Source organism: Haliaeetus leucocephalus, unplaced genomic scaffold, assembly GCF_000737465.1.
Source record: "Haliaeetus leucocephalus isolate CR32 unplaced genomic scaffold, Haliaeetus_leucocephalus-4.0 Scaffold450, whole genome shotgun sequence".
Taxonomy (NCBI): domain Eukaryota; kingdom Metazoa; phylum Chordata; class Aves; order Accipitriformes; family Accipitridae; genus Haliaeetus; species Haliaeetus leucocephalus.
The window spans coordinates 15165867-15187150 of NW_010972886.1; the positions used below are offsets into that span (position 1 = coordinate 15165867).

General features: G+C 39.4%; 1 protein-coding gene across 1 annotated transcript; it reads left to right on the plus strand.

The window, feature by feature from the left end:
• Nucleotides 1-210: 210 nt before the first annotated feature.
• FAM161A (family with sequence similarity 161, member A) lies at nucleotides 211-10355 on the plus strand. The gene is made up of 7 exons (XM_010574824.1): nucleotides 211-886; nucleotides 1346-1593; nucleotides 2045-3229; nucleotides 3617-3784; nucleotides 6820-6919; nucleotides 7946-8100; nucleotides 8730-10355. Exons 2-7 carry the CDS (start codon nucleotides 1433-1435, stop codon nucleotides 9202-9204), a joined length of 2244 nt encoding a protein of 747 aa, XP_010573126.1. The 5' UTR covers nucleotides 211-886; nucleotides 1346-1432; the 3' UTR covers nucleotides 9205-10355.
• The last annotated feature ends 10929 nt before the right edge of the window (nucleotides 10356-21284 follow it).

Sequence of the window (21284 nt, forward strand, 5' to 3'; positions counted from 1 at the left end):
GGGGGCGGGTAGGAAGCGGGAAGCGCCCTTGGCGGTCGTCAGGCGAGCGGGGGGGGCGGGCGGGAGGCCTGAGGCGGGGGGACGGGCTGGCCTTAACCCGGCCGTACCGGCTCCGCAGGCCGCGTGCCCTTGCCCCGCAAACCCGCCCTGGAGAGGCGGGGGCCCCCCCCCCCGGCGGCCCCGGGAGCCGAAGCAGCCTTGTGCCGGCAGGTTTTCGCCCCTCTCGGCAGTGACCCGCGGCCCAAGCGCGCACACGCGCAGACGGGGCGGAAGCTGACAGAGGGTCCTGCTGCCGCGCCCGGGCGCCAGCGGCCTCTTCGTGAGCTGTTACGCCCCGGGCGTCGAAGCGCGACTGTAAGAACTGGCGATGCCCGAGCCCAGGGAAGAGGCCCGGATCGTTCTGCGGATCGAGAACGGAAAGCGGGAGGGCTATGCACAATGTCAGAAGCGGCAGGTTCAGGAGGTGGATGGTGCCTTTCGCTGGGCGTCCCGTAGCAGCGTTTTAAGTTTGCTTCTTTGCTCATGTAATTCATGTTGCATTAGGTCACTATGCTATGCAAAAAACGAGTTACAGATCTTTGCAGTGAAAAGCTGACAAAAACATGAACACAACTTTTTGTTGGAATGTCAGAGCTTATTAAAATGCCTCTGTGTGGAAAAGTATTATTCTAATTTTTGGATAAAGAAAGGGTCCTGTAATTTTTTAAAACGTGGTGGTTAAAATAACGTAAAGGAAGCCTTTGTAATGCCGACTGACCTGGTTTTAGTAACTTCTCTAACTTGTGTAAGCTTTAAAACATTTAAAGAATGTGCTTACCTGCACACAGCTGCAAGCTGCCAGACAGTATTGGAACTATAAGCTGTGCAGAATTCCTGTCACTTCACAGTAAGCTATGGAAATGGGAATAAACATTTTTACACAACATATCTAATGACTTATTTTTAGAATGCTTACGGAAATGGGAGGCAGAGAAGGTTCTGTTGTGCTTGTGTTTGCTTTTAAAGAAAGGCTTTTTTAAAGCTGCATGGTAATCAAGGAAAAATTACACTTTACAAAATAGTTAAACTGTTTTCTTTTGATAAGTCCTTTTGATCATATTTCCTGGTATAAATGTATTGATTACAGGGACAGACTTAGGAACTTCACATGCTTTAAATAGGACCCTTAGGATATAAATCATTATGCAATAAGATTATTCCATGTAACTGCACTAACATTTGTATACAGGTACCTCTGTTTGGTGTTACTGTATCGTTCATTAGACTTAATTAGGATAAAGCAATATTAAGAACCTTGTTCCCCTTTCTTTTAACAGTCAGAAAGCTTTACAAACATCTCTTCTAGGATGGTTTTGATTTGGATTCCAATACTGACAGAGAGCAGACACTCTCTCTAAATAGGGACTGTGACAAGTGGATAGACTTTTCCAAAATGTGCAATTCAAATCAAGAATATTACTTGAAGTTAGAAGAATTGAAGAATGCCCACTTGGAGACCATGGCAAAATTAGAAAGCATGTATCGGAATAAACTGTATTTAAAAGGAGTACAGCCCTTGGACAAGAAAAGTGCTGCTTTTAACGTGTGTTGTAGGTAAGTTTGGTGGTACCTTTTATCTGAAGATTCTCAAATGCTTTGCAGACATCTGTAAAACAGCAGGTTTTTTTCTGGGACTGGAAAGTGTTACTCTCCCCATTTCCTATAAGCAGATAATCACAGAAAAGTTAGTTTTAATAACAAAAATGCTTATTCACCTTGCTAACAGACTGTGAGATTTACAAGCGTGTGCACAGCAGAGACTGGGCAACAGGTTTAGTAAAGCATGGTGCCTTTCTTTAAGAAGTACTGACTTGTTCAGGATTGGCACCTACTTAAAACTATGATCTGGTGTGAGTGCTCAGTGTGCTTCTCTTTTCCCTTCTCCTCTTCCCTGCCAGTGCTGTTCATTTTTGTTTCCAATGATGATACCTTAAAGTGGAAGTTACTGGCTTTGCATCCATGTTGGACTGGACCCAAACCAACTTTTTTTTTCCTTTTTTTAAAGGCCAACTTGGGAGAAGAGCTCATATCAGCCTCTAAATTTACACAAATCCTTTTCAGACTCTGACTTAAGTGATCCCTTAGGCTCAAGTGTATCTGATAGGTCTGACAGAGAATTAGCATTTGAAGAAAATGGTAGTGAAACTGGATCATCTGCATTTGCTAAGCAACGGATCGAAAAAATGTGGGACGGGTTCTCTGTGGAAGACTACATCTCTCACACCAAACGCAGCTTACCAAGCTCACCAGCCTTCAGAATGATACGGAAGAAACAGAAAGCATGGTCACCAAAAGTTACTGTGCCCAAGCCTTTCCAGATGACTATCAGAGAAGCTAGAAAAAAAGAACAGAATGTCAAATCAAAGTCACAGATTGAAATGGAAAACAACTTACTGAAGAAGCAACTAGAGGAAGAAGCAGAGTGTCAGAAAAAATTCCGAGCCAATCCAGTGCCTGCTGCTGTTTTCCTTCCACTCTACCATGAAATCCTGCAACGAAACGAAGAACGCAGGAGGTCTGTGAAAGAGAGAAGCAAACTCAAGCTCTTGGCTTCTCAGAAGCCATTTAAATTCCTTGAACGAGAGAAGCAAAGGAATGAAATTAGGAAAATGCAATTAAGAGACCTTTCTGCACCTGAAATGATAACAAACCTGTTTAAAGCAAAACCAGTTCCTAAATGTGTTTATAGTCCATCTGTTAACGAAAAGCTAAGGGAGGAAGAGCTCTGCAGAGAAATCAGGATCAGAATGAGAGCTGAAGAGTTGCTACGTAATTCATCTCTACCCACCAGCAGACTGGCTTTAAAAGATACCAATAAAAAGAAGAAACACAAGTGCATTGAACCACAGGAAACAGAACATAAACCCAAGATCAAATCAAGTGTTCCAGATTTTGAACTACTACACCAGAAGTTTCAGAAACGGCTCCTGCAACAAAAACAAGTGAAACACCTTACAGTCTGTGAACCTTTTGATCTTCGTACTCCATATATTCCCTCAAACAAGGGGAAGATTTTGAAGGACATTCAAGGGGATGAAGAAAAGTTGAAAGAAACACGCTGGCCATATGCCTCTCCAAGACATAAACCTCAAATGAGACATTCAAGTGCAAATTCGCATCTCTCAGGATTTGGAGAATCTAAATCACCAAGAATCACAGAATCCACAAGACGGCGGCTACAAGCCTTAAGGTGACTACTTCAGTGGTGCTCTGCATTTTATATATACTTTAAGAGTAGACCTCTTTTGTATTTCTAACTGTGTAGTCAGTTCTTCCATATATGACTTAATACATTAATATAAGGGTTTAATTATAATGTAAAACTTAAAGTATTTAAATATAGGACTTAATTAGTATTTATGATTGTTAAACAGTAGAATGTCCGTAGGAAAGGGACAAATGACTGCCGTTTCCCAGGATATGCCTGAATCCCTTAAAATGGCACATACCTTGTGTCCTCTTATGCCAACCCTGTTTCCACCCTGTTTTTCTCTTTTGAATCTCCTTTGCCAAAGTTTCCTTTGAAGTCTTGCTCTTGACTTAAAATGAATTCAGCCTTAGTTTATTTTTCCACCAGGGATTCACTTGAGGAAAAGAGAAAGCTGGAAGAACAACAAAAAAGGAACAGAACAAAGCAGAAACAAAGAACGAAAAAACTCCAGAAAATTGTAACAGCTCGGGCTGAGGCCAATGACCCACATCAGAGCCTAGCTCAGATGTCTAAATCCAAATTAAAAACATTCAGGTATTTTGTTTCATTCCCCTGAATCCTGAATCTCTCATTCTACGTTGTATGTTAAACATACAATGTAAAAAATAGCGTAGTCTAAGTTTACATAATTACACATTTGGTAAATTATACACTGTACCAGAAGCTAGTAAAAAAGGTGGCCAAGTTTACTGTTTCAACTGGGAAATTGTTGCCTGTTCTAATGATTTAAATCTGTAAGTTCCACCTTACAGTATTATAGATTAGCTAACAGGAGACTCCTGTGTTTTCTCAATTGACATACCAACTAAAGAGGAAAAGTTTCAAAAAATCAAAAGGAAAAGGAATAGTGTAGTTACAGAATATCCTTGCACTGCTGGATTGATAAGATGTTGGTACAACTTTGGTGCTAGCTGTCTCCTACAGTAGTAAACATTTCACAATTCAATTCTTTGTCCCAGCAGGTCCCCACTTAAGAGGGAAAATTAGAGCAGGAATATTATTTTAACTAAGCACACGTATCAGCAGCTAACGAGGAAGCTGCTGGTGCTTAGGAGGAATGGAATCCAAAGTTACCTTTAGTAGAGATACAAATTCAAAGATGGTTTCTATATGACTGAGGAAAGCGGTACACATGGAAAAACATCAGAGCCTGCTATAAGCTCGAAGTCCAGATGGCTCCAGCTTTCTGATGCTAATCTGACTCCACAATTCCTGCTGGACCTTGTGTTTGTGGCTAATTTAACCATTTCTGCTTCTTGTTCTTTATAATCCTAGGAAAAAAAAATTAGTCCTGTTTGAATAAGTCTTTAGTGAGGTTTATAATCTGTCTTGGCATGATGGCACTGCAGCAGTATCGTCCATTTATGGTGCTGTTACGTGGAGATGGTGAGAGGTACTGACTGCTCTGCCCCTGCTGCTTCATGCACAGGCAGGATTCTTGGGCAGTGAATACGAATCCTAATTTCCAGTACCCAGGCAAATTGCCAGTAACTGACAGTAGTAGAACAAAACAATACAAGGGTGAACTATCATGAGATATGCCTGATTACAAGATTCATAGCTTGGACTAGCAACTTTTAAATTACCATACTAAACTTTAAGGTGTTTGGAATATGGTCCAGGATAGAGATTTTTCTGAAATGAGGGTGGAAGCTAGGGCTGTCTTTATGGCTGAGTTGAAAGGTAACTAATAAGGTTTCCTCATTCTTTTTTTGCTTTGCATGGATCTCTTCTTTCTTTATAGCTAAAATAGAAAACTGTGGATTTACTCTTAATAGACTTTAAACTCTGGGCTGTTACAAGCAAATTTGCTAAAATAGTGCAGCACCACGTGCAAGACAATACTGCACGTTGTTCCACCAGCAAACTTTGTAATGGTTATTCAGCACCAATGTTGCTTCCCTGTGACCAGAAAGAGAAAATGCAGCAGAGACTGAAGCACATACGTTCTCCCATGCTGAAAGCATGAAGTGCAGTGGCTCAGCTGGGATATGCTAGAAGCAGCATTGCAACAAGCATTTTGCTTGGCCATGTGGGCGGTCAGTGACTATCCAGCATACATCTACGCACACCCACCGCCTCTCCCAAAGACAGCTGAAGCCAAAGCACACGTAGGAAGAAGCAGGAGTCTAGGAGAAGCAGGGCTTACACAGGGTCCCGGAGAGCAGAGCTGCGGTGGTAGAGATGCAGGTCAAAGAGGGCAGTCCCTTTTAACTATTTTGCTGGAGTCAGAGCTGAAGCACAATTGCTTTTTTAACACAACCACCAAATACTGTTAAGAACAGGAGCTTTATAATGTAAGTATCCTTGGGCAGATGATCTGCTGACTGTAGGACAGAAGCAGAAAACAATCTCAGTTACAGCAGCAGGGAGGAGAATTAAGAGAGACAGTGGGTGTGTTTACAGATTTGATTTGAGTTCATTCAACAGTGAACTTCACATTACAGTATTTAGCTTAATCAGATTTCAGGAGTATTGTAAAACACTCATGCTTAATTCTTGTCAGCGCATAAAATTATGCTATTACAAAGCAAGATTACTTCCCTAGTGCTGATGCATTAAGGCTGGTACAAGTGCTTAACTTGATAATGCTTATTTCAGCATAGGCTGGGTAATAAGGTATATTAATTTAAGTGCTCTTCTAACAGCTAATTAGGTTTGTAGAAAGCTGCCCGAGAGAGCAAGCAAGTAGCAACAATTAAGTTCACTCCCTCAAAATGGTGAATAACTTGCCTTAATGGACAGCCATATTGCAGAAATTCAGAGGATGGTAAGGGAAAGAGGCAGGAGGAGACAGAAGTGTAAAATGATCCCTAGCTCTCATGCTCGCCCTTAAGTATCTGACTTAGTAATGCTAGAGCTGGCCCAGTACAGAGGCAGCATCACAGAGAGGTGTCTTTGTTCACACACCGAGGATTACAGCCCATGCTACCTGGATTATCTAGTGCTTGCCATGATCTGAGATACCATTTCAGTTGATGAATCAACAGTTTCATCATCCTGCTCTATTGACTGGGCCCTTGACAAACCATCTAGGGAAAAAAGTGCACCGTGATCCAGAATGTGGTCACCCCTCTTGTCAGACAGACTGGTAAAGTAGCAAGGTTCTCATCACCAAACTTTACCTTGAAGTACTGATTTTTATTCAATTATACTAATCTCCTATGGTGTATTCTGTTTAATTTTGCTTAGAACAACTGGAATATCTGTATTAAATCAGCATTTAAAAAAAACCCCAAGTATCCAAATTTAAAAAAAACCCTAAGTATCCAAAAAACCCCTAAGAATCCAAACTCAGATAACCTCTACTTAACCTCGCTAGCCAGGACCCCTCTCTGCTTATCCAAAGTGACTACTTCAGAGACAGTTTTGTTCAGTACTTACAGGCAAGCAATTGCTGTGAAAATGAGACAATACACCTCAGACCCTATAACCACCATAAAATAATTTACCTTTTATGTATCTTTAAGTATAGTATTTAGTTTGTTATGAGCAATTTAGCTGGTGTAGAAAATTACTTCTTGTATTATAAATTAATAATAATTTTCCTTGTACTCTATTTCCCTTAGGAATTATGAGAAGCAGAGAATGCAAGAGTATTTGCAAGAGTTACAAGAAATGGAAGAAAGAGTAAAACAAAGGCCATTGCTTTTTGAAAGAGTCACTCAGGTTGTCTTACTTCTGTATTACTTCTTAATCTTCTCTTCAAATACTGCATAAGACATTTGTAGTCAGACATTTTTAGAAGATATCTGAAAAAGACTTTTGAGACCAGTATTTGGCTGTTTTAATCTCTGTTGCCCCATCTCCATATAAATATTACGAATTTATGTGACTAAGCATTCATGGCATGCTTGCACAGGGAACTGAGATGGCTGTTGTAAACGTGTTGTCTGATTCAGTTACAGCATGAGTAATTCTAAACACAACAAAAAATTACAGCAAAAAAATATGAGAGGTTTAAGTTGGAAAAGAAGTGGTAAGAAAATTCAAGTATTCTTAGTGTCTACTGTAAAGCTCAGGTACAGTATATTTTTATCTGTCCATTTCAGTACAGCTGGTAGTGTGGTCCCTGACCTCTTTCCAGACCCAGAGAGGCAGCAAGTCGTAGATCACTGGTTCCCTTGTCCCTTCTCTCCGTGTGGGTTTCCTCATCTGCCATCGCTGCGGGGCAGGAGCATCTGTGTAGATTGGAGGACAAGTCCTCCTTGCTCAGATATTACATGGAGGAACAGAATTTACACCCTCAGTTTCAGAGGCAGAGATACACATCTGTATAATTTGTTAAACAGCACTGTAAGAAGGTGAATCGATACTACTTTTTTAGGGCAGCCGCTCCCAGAAAGGGAAGACAGAGGAGGAGGAGAGGGGATAAGGGAGAAGCCCTAGAAAGACTACATCTGATTTTCTACATGTCCACATCTTCCCCCTCCTCCCTCAATAGCTATATACAAAATATATAGCTCTTCATTAGCCAGTGGGCGCAGGGAGCAAACTGGATTTAAACTAGTACAGAAAAGGAATATCTAGGGTAAAGTTTTCAAGTATTGTTTTCCCATTCTTACCTGCAGCGAATAATCATTCAACTTGTCAGGCGCAATTAATGAAAAAGTATTAATACAAACAAATGAAAGTATCAAAAGACAGGCATTTAATGCATTTAGATAACAAATAACCATTGTGATTTTCCTACAGAAAAATGCCAGAATAGCTGCAGAAAAGCATTATTCTAGCAGACTGAGAGCGCTGGGGATTTGCCCAGAGTTTGTTTCAAAGAAAGGAAAAACAACTAAATTGCTACAATGCTCCAGTGCTGAAGATTTTAATAACTCCACTAATGCCAGAGAAAGGTAGAGATTTCTAAAGGCTTTTTTTTTTTTTTGCCACTACATACCTAGCAATTAGAAACTAATTTTTGATGTGTAAGGTTAGGGGTTTTGGTGGGGTTTTTTAATTATTTGTACTATTTCCCAGGTAAATATTTGACTATGTAGTTAGCTTTACTAATGTTAGCATTAGTATGTATTTTTAATGTTTTTTTCCTTAATTAAATATTATTTCATAAATCAGAGGAGAGCACTGGATATGTTAGGCAATTCACGTCAAAGAAAAATGAAGAAAAACATTTTTTATTTGTTCCTTTCACCAAAAATTCTGGCAGGTTGCTAGTAAGTCACTTAATTCTGCATTACCTTTACTGATTTTTAAAATAAGCCTTATAAAAAATAATTTTCAATATCCATTAGGTGTTACAATTTAAAAAGAAGCAGAAAGAAAAAAATTGAAATATATAAGCAATACTGTTGAGTTACTTTCTAGCATAAAAGGAGACTCTAGTGTCCCCCCTTCCCTTTTCCTTCCCCAGTTCCACCCCAGCCAAGTCTACCAGGTTTGTCCTAGATTACCTGAAGGTAGTTTAAAACCTACTAGAAAGCATCTTACCTGAAAATAAAATCACACATAGAAATTGTCTTTGTAGAGTCATCGAGGATAAAGTGAAAGAAAGGGAATCCTTTGAGGAAGCAGCTGACAGCAGTCCTCGGTCTGAGCAGTCCTGGGAGGAGGAGGAGGGAGAGAAGAGGAAAGGCATCAAAACCTCCACCCAGGATGGCCAGTACAGTGAGCTGGAGGATGAAGAAGAGGCAAGAGCCAGCCCTTATGCTCATCAACCTTGCCACTCAGGGGAGGCTGGGTCCAGCCCCTCCCCTGACCAGCACCGTGAAGAGGAGGAGGCGGAGGAGGCGGAAGAGGAAGCAAAGGCAGGCCTGTCGCTTGGCCATTCCCAGGAGGAGGAGAAGGATCACTCAAGACCCAGCTCTCGGTCAGGCCAGTCCCATGAGTGTGAAGAGGAAGGTCAGTCTGACCCTGAAGCTGAGGGTGCCTTCAGATATGAGGATGAGGAATATGAAAATGATGATTCAGAAGAGAAACCTAGTGATGATGAAGCTGACTGAAAGGAAGGCAGACAGGATGGCCTGGGGCTCAGGAACCTATTTCATTGCTGGCAGTGAAATGGACACCAAAGAAAAACTTGGTGCTTTGCTACTGATAGAAAATTCTGTCAATTTAAACCGCTTAGCTTAACAGTCTTGCCAGCGCAGAAATTTTGTCTGTTTTCCAGTAAGAAAGATCAAGTTACTAATTTCCACCAAGAATTTAATTTTATATTAATCTTTATTCTAATCTTCGGTGATATTAGTGCACCTCTGTTCATAAAATGAATTGCAACCACTATTTAATAATAATGTCTTGCATGCTGTGTTGGTAAGTACTGAGGTCTTAACATGTCCAGCTCTTTCTGCAGGCTAGTGAAGCCAGATGAAATTTTGGAGTAGTAATTTACCATTATCAGCACCTCCCAGTCTCAAACATTTCAGTACTTCTGGGGTGTCCTCCTGCGATAGCTTCTAGGACAGCAGTGAATAGACCAGGGTTTGTTGTGCAAGACCTCTGACTGTTTTTAGCAGAGCAGCTGCTTGGAAGACAACTTGCTATGCAGTTAGACAACATGGCCAAATTAATCTGTTCAATTCCTCCCTCCTCTTCCCATGGAGTCCATCTTCTGCCCACTTAAGTGAGCTGAATCGGCTCAGAGGTGGGTCAGATGAGTGCCAGGGCCAGAAAAGATTACTACTTTTGGAGGAAACAAGCTGTTGTATCAACTCAACTACTTTGTCCAGCTAAAATATTAACAGTATTGCCATCACCGAAGGCTCTCCCTACAGAGGAGAAAATGCCTAGGATACACTGAGAGCAGGCACTTAAACTTTCACAGAGATTTTTAATGCTTACAGACAAGTAAGGTAGAAGAGTAGGTCAGTAGAATAGTATGTTCCATAGTGCAGATCTTGCATTACTGTCTAACCAAGCCCTAAAACTGTTCTTTCGTCTCCATTTTGTTTTGAAGAGCTCATCCCGTGGTGATGTAAAATCATTCTTCCTAACATAGTGACAAATGCAGACATTAATCTTCAAATTTCTTTATTGAGACAGTAAACATACACTGTAAAGCAAAAATCTTACTACATCAGATAAAAATGTAGCCCAGCAACTCTAGGTGCATGAAAGTATGGAAAGAAGTGCTTTACTACCTTTTTGTACACACTTGCTACTCAGGACTTCTGCTACTACACAACAAAGAATGCAAATGGAAGGTTTGGGTTTGTTTGTTTGGGTTTTTTCTTCTGTATATCAGTAGTACCTTCTCCTACTATTACAAGCTTTCTTGCTAACCTGTCGTATGCAATGTTAGCAGAGATAGTAAGTAAAAGAATGCATCCATATAATAACAGACCACAAACAAGGATTTCAAACAAGCTTTGTCTGGACAGTACAATGCAACATGGCACAGGTACTCAAAACATATTCATTGAATAGTAAATGCATTTGTTAAAACTATCAGGTTTGCAAAAGCGTCTGCAGTGACTAACAATAAGGATTTTTATTTTTTTATTATTTTCTTCCATGCCGCGTGCAAGAGCACGAACTAAATCTGTTACTATTTCTTCCTCCTGACTTTGAGAAACTGTAACAATGTTTGGAAGATTTTTATCATTATTACTTTTATTTATTTTTTAAGTGTGAGCATAGCTGATATGAATTTGAAACTTATTTTTTTACTTAAATAAAATATCCATTGTATATATGTCATAAATGAAAGTACTATTCATTACTTAACAAGGAAAATCAGTTTACAATCTCCAGTAATACCCGACAACCTCACAGTACAAACTCAAGGTTGGTTTGCTTGTACTTGTCAGTATTCTATAATTCTGAAGAGTTGTACAATGTTACTGAATTCATAGTCACGTGTTGCTGTTATTTGTCTCTTTAGTAAATCAAATTTGTTTTGAAAGAAGGCAGAGGAGCTCTAAATGATGTTTTTCTTAAAGATTATTTGAAGAGGTTTCAAATCAGAAAAAATTCACATCCTTTTTTAAGATCTGACAGCACTCAACTAAGTGTTCTAAAAGAACAAATAAATAATTGTTGAACTATTAAAGTAAAAATATTGCTAAAACTCCATTGAACTGGAAGGAAGTAGCAAAAACAATGCTTTTTTTTCAAGGTTTTAGAAGAAGGCATTCAGGACCTGCGTATAACTTAGATCAAGTTTTTCACTGAATTTTTACTATATTAACCGTACTCAGAACAGAATTAATGAACACGAATAAATATATTATAACAAGGAAGAGTTAGTACAGCTTTTGGAGGTTAGGCCTTAACTTTTTTAGCATTTCTGAAAAAGCCAAGCAGAATCATGTGGACTAAGGGGATCCAACTGATATGATTTACCTAGATTTCCAGGAAGCATTTGACACAATTTGTTATCAGAGGATCTTAAAGAAACCAACCTCACTGTAGGAAAAGAAAAGTCTTCATGAATTAGTAATCAATTAAAAGTTGAGGAAGGAAAACATCAGTTTTCACAGTGTAAATGTGGTTATTGGCAGACATTCGGTGAGATTAAAACTGTTCAGCATAGTCAGAAGAGAGCTGTAGTATCCATTGCAAAGAGTTTGCTGAGGTCATAGAGTTATTCAGTGCTGTGAAAAAATGAAACTAACTGCGAAGAACATGCTGAAGGATCTTGTGACAATGATAGAAGAAGAACAGATATACTTCAGTTTTAATAAGTGCAAATAAATGCATGTGAGGGTAAAAAATATTCCTAAACTATACAATACTATGCACTGAAAAAAAACCAATTCCGTCTTGAATACTGTATGCGGTCCTGGTCCTCCCATCTCAAAAGGGATTTATTATGTAACTGGAAGAAGGCAATAAGAATGATCAAAGAAAAAATGGTTTTCATATGACAAGAAGGTAGTTTGGTTTTCATATGACAATATATACTAGGATTCTTTAATTTGGAAAAGATACGAGAGATCAAACTTTCAGATATTAAAGGAACCAGTTATGGAAATTACTTTGAGCAGCACAGATTTTCAAAGTGGAAGAACCATGAAATTTAAGTCAAAAAAACTGTTCAAAAATTGCATTACAAACAAGAAACAGATAAGCATTCCAATAAGGAATTAAAAATGAAATAAATAGCAAAGAAAAATCACAGATGACAGAACAAAAATGGGGAGAGACAGGTCAGGATGAATTAAACCTCACGAAGCAAAGTACAGCAGTGAAAAATTCTTCAAACAAAGAATAAGAGGCATGGACACCATGCTGTCATGAGATGAACAATAGGCTGGCCTAAAAACCAAGTCATTATTTGACTTTTGTGGGTTTTTTGTCAGGAGGATGATTTAAAATGTAGACAAAGCAGGAAGAAACTAACAGGATGATGGCACTGAAATGAAAATTACTATATTTAAAGAAAAAACCTCAATAACCTCAACAACCTCAACATGAAAATCCAAATCCAGGTGAAAGATATTGGTAAATTACCAAGATGCAGACTAGTACCATAGGAAAGGAGAATAGAGTATGTAGTACTTTGTCAGAACTCAAAACATTTAGATGCGATTAACATGGAAGAAAAAAAAAAAGTCATTTGATTCACAAAAGATGATATAATAGAAGCATTTTAAGGTAAGAAGCTCATTAAAGGAGAAATGATGATGAGTTATGCTTTCAGGGAAGCTACCTAGCAGGAATGAGATTAATAGAAAAGTTTCTCACAGGTTATTGAATATTCTGTCTTTAATATTTTAATTAATGGCAAAAGCACAAAAGTAGAAACATGTTCAAAAATTTGCAAAGAAAATGAGGAAGGTGTATCCAAAAAAAAGGATTAAAAATACCACATGGGAAGAGGAGGATAACTTTGCATGTAGACTGTACTATTAAATATGAATTTAAAAAGTGCAAGAATAACATCTCTTTAATGGGAATTTATCACCTGAAGCTGTAAGGAGAGAGACCCAGATTACTTGTTGAGCAACAGATATCGAACCACAAAATGTGATCATAAAAAAAGGCAATGGAATCAAAGGATGTGCCAGGCACAATATTTCCAGCAGGATTGGAAGAATGGTACTTGTAAGTCCACAAACACTACAGATCTCATTCTGGGTTTCTAAGTGATTGTCATGGTACTGAATGTGAGCAATAGCCTTGGTTGGAAATTCTGTACTAAACTTCCCCCCTGTGTATCTGCTCACATCTGCCACAGGTTCCCACTGAGATAAGCTGTAGCCATATCCACCACGCTGGAGAAGGTTGATATTACTGGCAGTCTGAAGGGTCAGGATTATCGCTTGGCTGCAAGGCACTGGCTTGCAAGTGTATATAATTTGTAGGGGATACACATTCCAGGAAAGGGAAGCAGATTCTGGAAGTTTAGTGCTCGCAGGCAGTGTTGTTGCTATAGAAAGGCTCTAATATCTGGTGAGCTCAGGCTGAAAATGGTCATAAGGTCACAGGACCTACACTGTAATAGGCCATCTGCATTTACTGAAGTTTAGAGACATCAGAAATGATGTGGTTTTAGCAGTTCCACATGAAATTCCACATGAAAAGGAGTATCACTGCCAAGTAAACCAAATAGAAGTACAAGGCCCATAGAGAAATAAAAATTAAGTAACAGCCAGATGCAGTGCTCCATGTGACTGTTCAGCACCCATGCCCATCTAACTTGCACTGAATACAGTGTTAATATTGACAGGTTGTACATAAAGCCTGTTTATATATATTTCTAACTCTCTCTATGTTTATCTGTATCATTATATATATTTCTATGTTTTGAAGTAAGAAACCAGAATTTTTGGATATCATGCTTTTTCTGGGTGCAATGCAATGTTGTTGTATTGTTCTGGGGGAAGTCAGTAATAATTTTGAAAGCTAACATAAAAGTGCCACTTGAACACTTCTAAAAACAAAGTGTCCACCTTTGAGAAATAGGGCTCCAAAAGCACGGTACCCAGCTGGACTCCAGTGAGGCTATGGGAGGCAAGAAGAGTTGCTACTGTGGACTGTTACAAAACATCTTGAGCTTTGGCCAGACAGCCTCCCCTCTTCAGGGGGTGTTTCTATCTTTTGGTTTGCCTTCCAAATTGACCTGCATTTCTCAAGTGTTCTTTGTATATACAGTACCACTTCCTCTAGAAATCATCTTCTCGTGTACATGATTACCACAACATCAAGCAGGAGGTTGCATTCTCTTTCCCTTTGAGGAAAAAACTATTACATCATTACCTTTTACAGCTGTTCCAAATGAAGAGAATAACAAAAGAATTCAACTTTTTGAAGAAAATATTTAAAGTCATCACTATTTTGAAATTATTTAATCATGGTCTCATTTAGAATCATCAGGCTTCTGGAATGGCAGAAAGTAAAATACTTGCCTGAGTTTAGCAGATAATAGGCACTCTAAAGATCAAAATATATGTTAATTATTTCTTAAAGTATGTCCATACAGTTGTCCACAAATTTAAGTCAAACATCAGTTTTGTATGCAGAATACATTTGTCTAGGAATACTAACTAGTCCATTATTACAAGATATGGCAACTGCATGCTTACAAACATTAACATGCAGAAAAAATTAGAAACAGTCTGATGTCTGTCCTCCTCACCCTTCAGTGGAATTTCAGTCTTACATCTCTGGTAGTATAATATTTTGGTAATTACTTGGCTTTAGGAAAAAGAAAAAAAAAGAAAAAAAAAAAGAAAAAGCCCTTGCATACTCCAGCAAAACTCAAAATTGCTTCTTTCTTCAACAGGAATTTCAGGTATTTGAGGAATGCCAGATCAGAACTAAGACTTACAATGGTATCAGAAAATTCTGGTCCCTATTGTATACTAAAAAAACCTAGCAGTCAGATGAAGGAGCAGAGAAATCAGGGATCACATGAATAAGGCAAACTGTACAAAGTTGTAGGACCTGATGTACTGCTTTAGATACTAGTTTTCTATTAAGGAATAACAGCATTAAGAGGCTTCCACTGCACTAAGTGTGCACAAAGACACAGAAATAAATCCCCAATCCAGTCTTACAAGGCATCTGCATATTTCAGAGGAAGAACATCACGTTTACTCACAGAATAAATCCTTTCATGGACAGCTGAGCATATAAAACAGCTTGCTTGTGCCCAAAGAGCACAAGCTCTGTCCTCCCCATCCTTTCTTTTCCTCCTTGTTTTTCAGATGCTTTCATTGAGTCAAATTAACTCGCTAAAATAGCTCAGCCAAAAGAAGGGGGTGAGGTTAGGAGATGACAGGGACAAGCAGGACTTCAGCCTTTTAGTGCTGGCCAGTTATGATCAGCGTCTCACAGAACTACATCTCAGGATTAGCCACATGAGAAAATCCCTCACATGCTTAAGTGGCTGTAGTACAGAGAAGACAGATGTTTATGGGCAAGAAATACACTGCTTTTCTGATAATTAAGACTGTAAATGAGACTATGTTTAATGTTGTGAACACAAATGGTACCATGGAAGCCAGTTGTTAACAGGACTGAAAACAAGCATATTTGCATTTGCACAGCTCAAAGCTTGCTACTAGTAATTAGGGCTTACTAACAATAAGCTTATTACTAACAATAGTTAGGCAGGTTAACAATAAGAAGGTTAGTGAGAGCAAGCAGGTTACTGATTACTAATAAGTAACCACACTACCAACACAGCTAGGAATTTCTAGTTGCCAACACAGTGAGTTGTTACAAACCGTCCTGTTACCCCACGTTATTCAGGTCATCACTGTGTTTTCAAACACAGCCTTCCACTTACAGATGTACATGGTTCTCATGCAGGGCTTCTGTTAACTTGCTATACTTTTTAATGCATATTTCACGCCATGCTACATTTTCTAAGATGGATAAAAGATACACAAATTACATTTGTAATAGGTAGTAAAAGCAAACAAACAAAAAATCGGCTCTTACAGCTGTTATTGTGTGTGCCTCACTCTCATTAAGTTCTGCTCTGGGAAGCTCAGTCCAGTAACACCTTTATCCCTGAAGGTACTGGAATTGCCAAGGGCACCATCACAGATAGTCAAACAATGAACTTTCAGATCTGACACTAAAGGGGCCACACAAACAGCTCGGTGTGAGTTAACACATTCCTTGATGATGACCAATCTGGGGTTTTGAATTCAAAGAGTTTTCTAAGCAAAAAAAGCAACTCCAAATATTACACAGCAGAATCTCAGCACAAAGTGCTAAGGCTAAGGCTAGTCTGACCAACACAAAGGGCCTGCTTATCATACCACTGCAAAATATCCATTATTAAGAAACGCCTCCAATGGGTTCATAAAGTTTTTGATATTGCAAAACTGTGATACTGCCTGAGGCAGTCAGACCAGAAGCATGTAAATGCCAGACCTGAGATATTAAGCAATTAAGACTTAAAATAAAAACTAAAAAATAAATTTGCAGAGTTGCCCACTTTGAAAACTAGAAAAAACTACTACTTCCTGCAAACCCCTGTCCATTTCATTTCCTCAGTGAGAATTTCCCATATCCCTTGCTTGTTAACTAGATGCACAGTCTATTCCTGGATGAAACCTTCCTTCTCCTCATATTCTGTTAATGCTGATTTTATTCAGGCCTAGCAAGCTGAGGCTGAGTTTAACTCTCCTTGTGTAGCTGGTTGGGTACCTGTTTGCCTGCTCCAGCTTGTTTCTAACCCTGAGAACTTGCATGCTACCCTTGCAGTATGCAGGCCCTCCTGTTCACACAGCTCCCTTTCCTCCCTTTGCCACTGAAAGGCAGCTCAATGTTGCGCAGAAATAGCCTTCAGCTTCAAACCAGCCATGCAACTTCACTTGTGGGGCAGAGTGACTTCTGACAGGAGTATCTAGACTTTTCTTATTGATTATAATAGCTAGAGCTATTGTGTACACCCATTCCTCACTGGATAATATAAGTGCATGCATGAAATAATGAAACAGTTTAAAACAAGCACCCAAGTTGCACTGCTCCTTTCAGAAGCCAATAATCACCAACCACATGCTATCGGTTTTTAGTCTGGGGAAGAGTGAAGCTACCTCGGTGATTGTACATATTTCTGAACACAGACAACAATGCCTCTACCATTTGCATACCTGACCCAACATCAAGTGGTCTGTGCTGGGAAGTTGGTAACATCTCTGCATTCTTATGAACAGCTGAGGCCAAGCTACACAAGGGAGACTCTTTCTCAAGGGCTTTGTAGTTCTTCATCTTCTCCAGAAGTGAACTATTTTCTGTTCTTATCTATAAACCAGAGATACTAATACATTTAACACATTAAAGAAAACACTATCAACTGAGCTTGTTACGTTTCTGAAGTTACAACACAGGGATATTGCACAATTATGCCACTTCATATTGGATGGAGACATCCTCATTTCCAAATGGGATTAGCTGGAGAATACCCATAGTCATTAACACATTTAGCATTAGTGGGGCAGTAAATATACTGGGTAATATCCAACTTAGTATAAAGAGTAACTAGGAAAAAGTTGCTCAGTTTTATTCAACAACTAGTTCTTTTGTAGACACCTCACAGACAGTACAATACTAAAGTCTACTGTCTGCCCCCCTCACCCTAACACAGAGCCAGCATCTCTAAAATGCAGGCCAAACTCCATTTTAGGCCACACAGCTGAGCTCAGTAGTGTTTACCTGTGAAACACACTCAGTTTAACACTAAATGAAAATGTTTCTGTGAAATGAATACCATGTAACTCCTGTATCCAGGACAGAGTTGCCACATCCCAAAGGAATTTCCATCCCTTGCTATGGCTGGCAGCTGAAGGGGCAGGAAACCCAAGCGGGGAACATCTAGGTACACTGATGACCTTCCAACATGCAGCCTACAGAGCACCTTCCACACCATTCTTACAAGGCCTGTGTCTTGACACAGAAAACTCCTGCAATACCTGTAAAAAGCTTTGAATTTCTCAGGCAGAAGAAATTCTGGAAGGGATAAGTATTCGGAAAAAAGAGCAAAGTCTGTCTTCACAGCAATTAACCTGTAGGTGAGATTCCTAATGGTTTCTCAAAAGGGACTGTAAAACAATCCAAAGAAACTGCACAGCAGAATTTTTCGTCTACGTTTGTGTATCACCTTGCAGGAACCAAGTAGTTTCCATGATGTGGTAAGATTTGGGTTGGTTTTTTTTAATAACAGTTTTATCAAAACTTCAGTAAAACACATCTAAACAATAGCCTAGAGATGCTGAAAATATGCTTCCCTTTTCTGCTGTGAATTGTATTCCAACCTAACTCACCACCAAGACAGCCCCTTTCATATATGACCCATTCAACACAGGCCTTCAGCTCTGCTATTTCCTTCAGGCAGGCATCCTGTAAAATAATGGAAATGATCAAAACTCAGTAAATTATTTGTTACTTGTGCATACATGTCTGTGGATACTATTTACTTACCATAAATGAGAACAAAGGGCTAAGGCAGCATGACATCCTTGGTAAAGTACTTGTGAAATTTTTTTTCTTAACCAACGTATGGTTTCACAGAACAGTTTGAAATGAATTAGAAATTTGCTTCAGGTGAAAGGGAGCAGTCCCTCTCCTCTTTCCTGGCCTCTTACTATCGAACAGGGTCCAAGACTTGTAAAGTCCAGATCAAAAAGTCCTTCTGACCACCCAAGTAAGCCTACTCAACTTGCTAAAATAGTAGAAATAATCTCAGCAAAATGCTCCATGCCACAACAAAAGCCCTTTCCAGCCATTTTGGTGAGCATCAGCGCAAGCACAAGGGGAGGGAAGATGATCAGATGACTGCTAGTAAAGGTGGGGGAAGTAAACAACAAGATGAGCTATTAATTTGTCTCAGCTGTAATATACAAGAACATCCTAAGTGTTTCTTATTTTTTGTTCACTGTACAAAAATCACTTCTCAAATATACTGAGGGATCCGACTGTTGTTTTTCCTAGACTTCTGATATAAGCCTAGATTTTTTTTTTTTTTTACAGTCATTTTGAAAATCCCACCTTTGGAGTTCATTACAGACTTCTCCCTTATACATAGATCAGCTGAGAGGCTTGAGTCAAAATAGGATCTGTTATTCACATAACTGTGCATGCAATAACAACTTTTTCACTAGCAACACTGTGTTGCTGGAAGACATACTTGGTTATAACTTTGCGGGTTTTTTTACTAGACTAGTGTGAAAGGCAATTTTGCCAGTAGCCACGTAAGGTACACTGAGCTATGCCAGCATGCCCCTGGAATTCTTCATCTGGTTGCAGCCTTAGTACCCACAGAAGAGGCTGAACAGACAATATTTGTGTTTCTGCAACATCTACAGTATATCATCTCATCTACAGTAGGACTGTAACCTCCTCACATTGTCCTGCCACAAAGCCTTGGATGAAGTGATTTTTGAGGTGCAAGAAAGCAGCCCAGCCTCCCCTCTAGCACTGGATAAAACCCTTTGAAATTTAGAGAGAATGAGACAACAATCCCCCCGCAAATGCACTTTTGCTTCCCAGAAAGGTGGGGGAGAGGAGGTGGACAGAGAATGAGAGATTTTCTATTTTCCCCTGCTCTTCAATTCAGTTTAATTCTTCCAAATTTCTACAAATTTTCACTCAGTTTAGTTTTCTGATCTGTTCCCTTGCCAGCCGTGCTGCTTGTGCCATCACAAGGGAGAGATGAGAATAATAGCAAAGAGGAAAAAAACAACCAAATTCAATGCTCTGCAGCCACAGGGGTTTGGTTGGGTCCACTGGCTATACAGAAGAACAGGAGAACTGACTGAAACAGAAACCCTGCCAACCATTCAACACCAAAAAAGCAAAAACATTGCCAATGGCAGACTTCCTTTTAGCAATCAAAATCAATACCCTCAATTCTGGAGCAAATCTGATTTTCCATAAAGGAAGTACCCCATTTTAAAAAAAGAATCCTAACAGAATAGATACAAAAGCTACATTCCAAAGGATATAATAATTTTTCACATGGGAACTACAACAACATTTTAGGTTTTTTTGTTTGTTTTGTCTGGGTTTTGGGTTTTTTGGGGGTAGGTGGGTGGGAGGGGATTGTGTGGGGTTTTTTTAGAACTTCCTGCAGCACAAGCTCTTTGGACTCTGTATCCCAGACATTTTGCTGCAGAATGTCTACTTACGTTGCAGTCACACAAAGAACAATCGTAACAAGAAGTATTGTACTTTGTACTATAAACACTGGTAGAATGAAATAGAAAGATTAAGGAAAAAATAACTAAAAATAGAACTCTTTTCTTCCCAAAGGAAATAACATGATTTTTACCCCAGCGTCTTTTGTCATTTTTATAACAATGGTTCATTTTAGGCCACATCTCACTGCCCTTAGAATCAGGAAACCCTGGCACAAATGTACTACAGCAACTTGTGCTTTGTTTGCACTGTGTGTCTGAGACAGCATCACAGATTTCAAGTGACTTGCTAGAGGTTAACATAGCTGTTTCGGGGAGTATGTTTTCCTAGAGCACAACTCTGACAATACCTGCAGCACTGGAGAGCTCTGCAGGTTTTGAAAGTGAAGGTGACTTGTCAGAACATCTCAACTCTCTAGATAAAGTCGTCCATTTTGCAATGGGGCATGTTCAGTGACCAACTGCTGATCAGGCCCAGATCCCAACTTGATCAAAGAGGGATACCTGGCAGAAAAGTACTCAGCAGCACATTTCCAAGCACTCTTATTCACAGTGAGACCCCTACCTTTGACTTTACAGGAACTGCAAGAATTCAGTTCTCAGGATTTGACTTGCTAGAGGAAAAAAAATTATCCCACTCCCCTTAGTCACAGAGCAGCATTATGACCTGCAAACTCACAGCTCTGGATAACATGGAAGTGTTTGGATGTCTTAACTGCTTCCCCCAGTGTTTTGCCAGGAAGAATACATCTTCACTATCAACAACAACATAGTGTTTCTCGTTACACTGTAGCAAATACAAAGTTCACCCTAAGGTTGTACACCTCTTTCCTAACAGGAATGCCAAAAGATCACATCGGTTATTTTCTACTGTACAAAGCTAAAAAGCTGTTTCTCTCTCTATTCAATACCAATGGACATTAAGGGAAACCCTCTACCCCCCACAATTTCAATGGTGCAAAACCTGCCCCCTCTTCTTTTTTCAC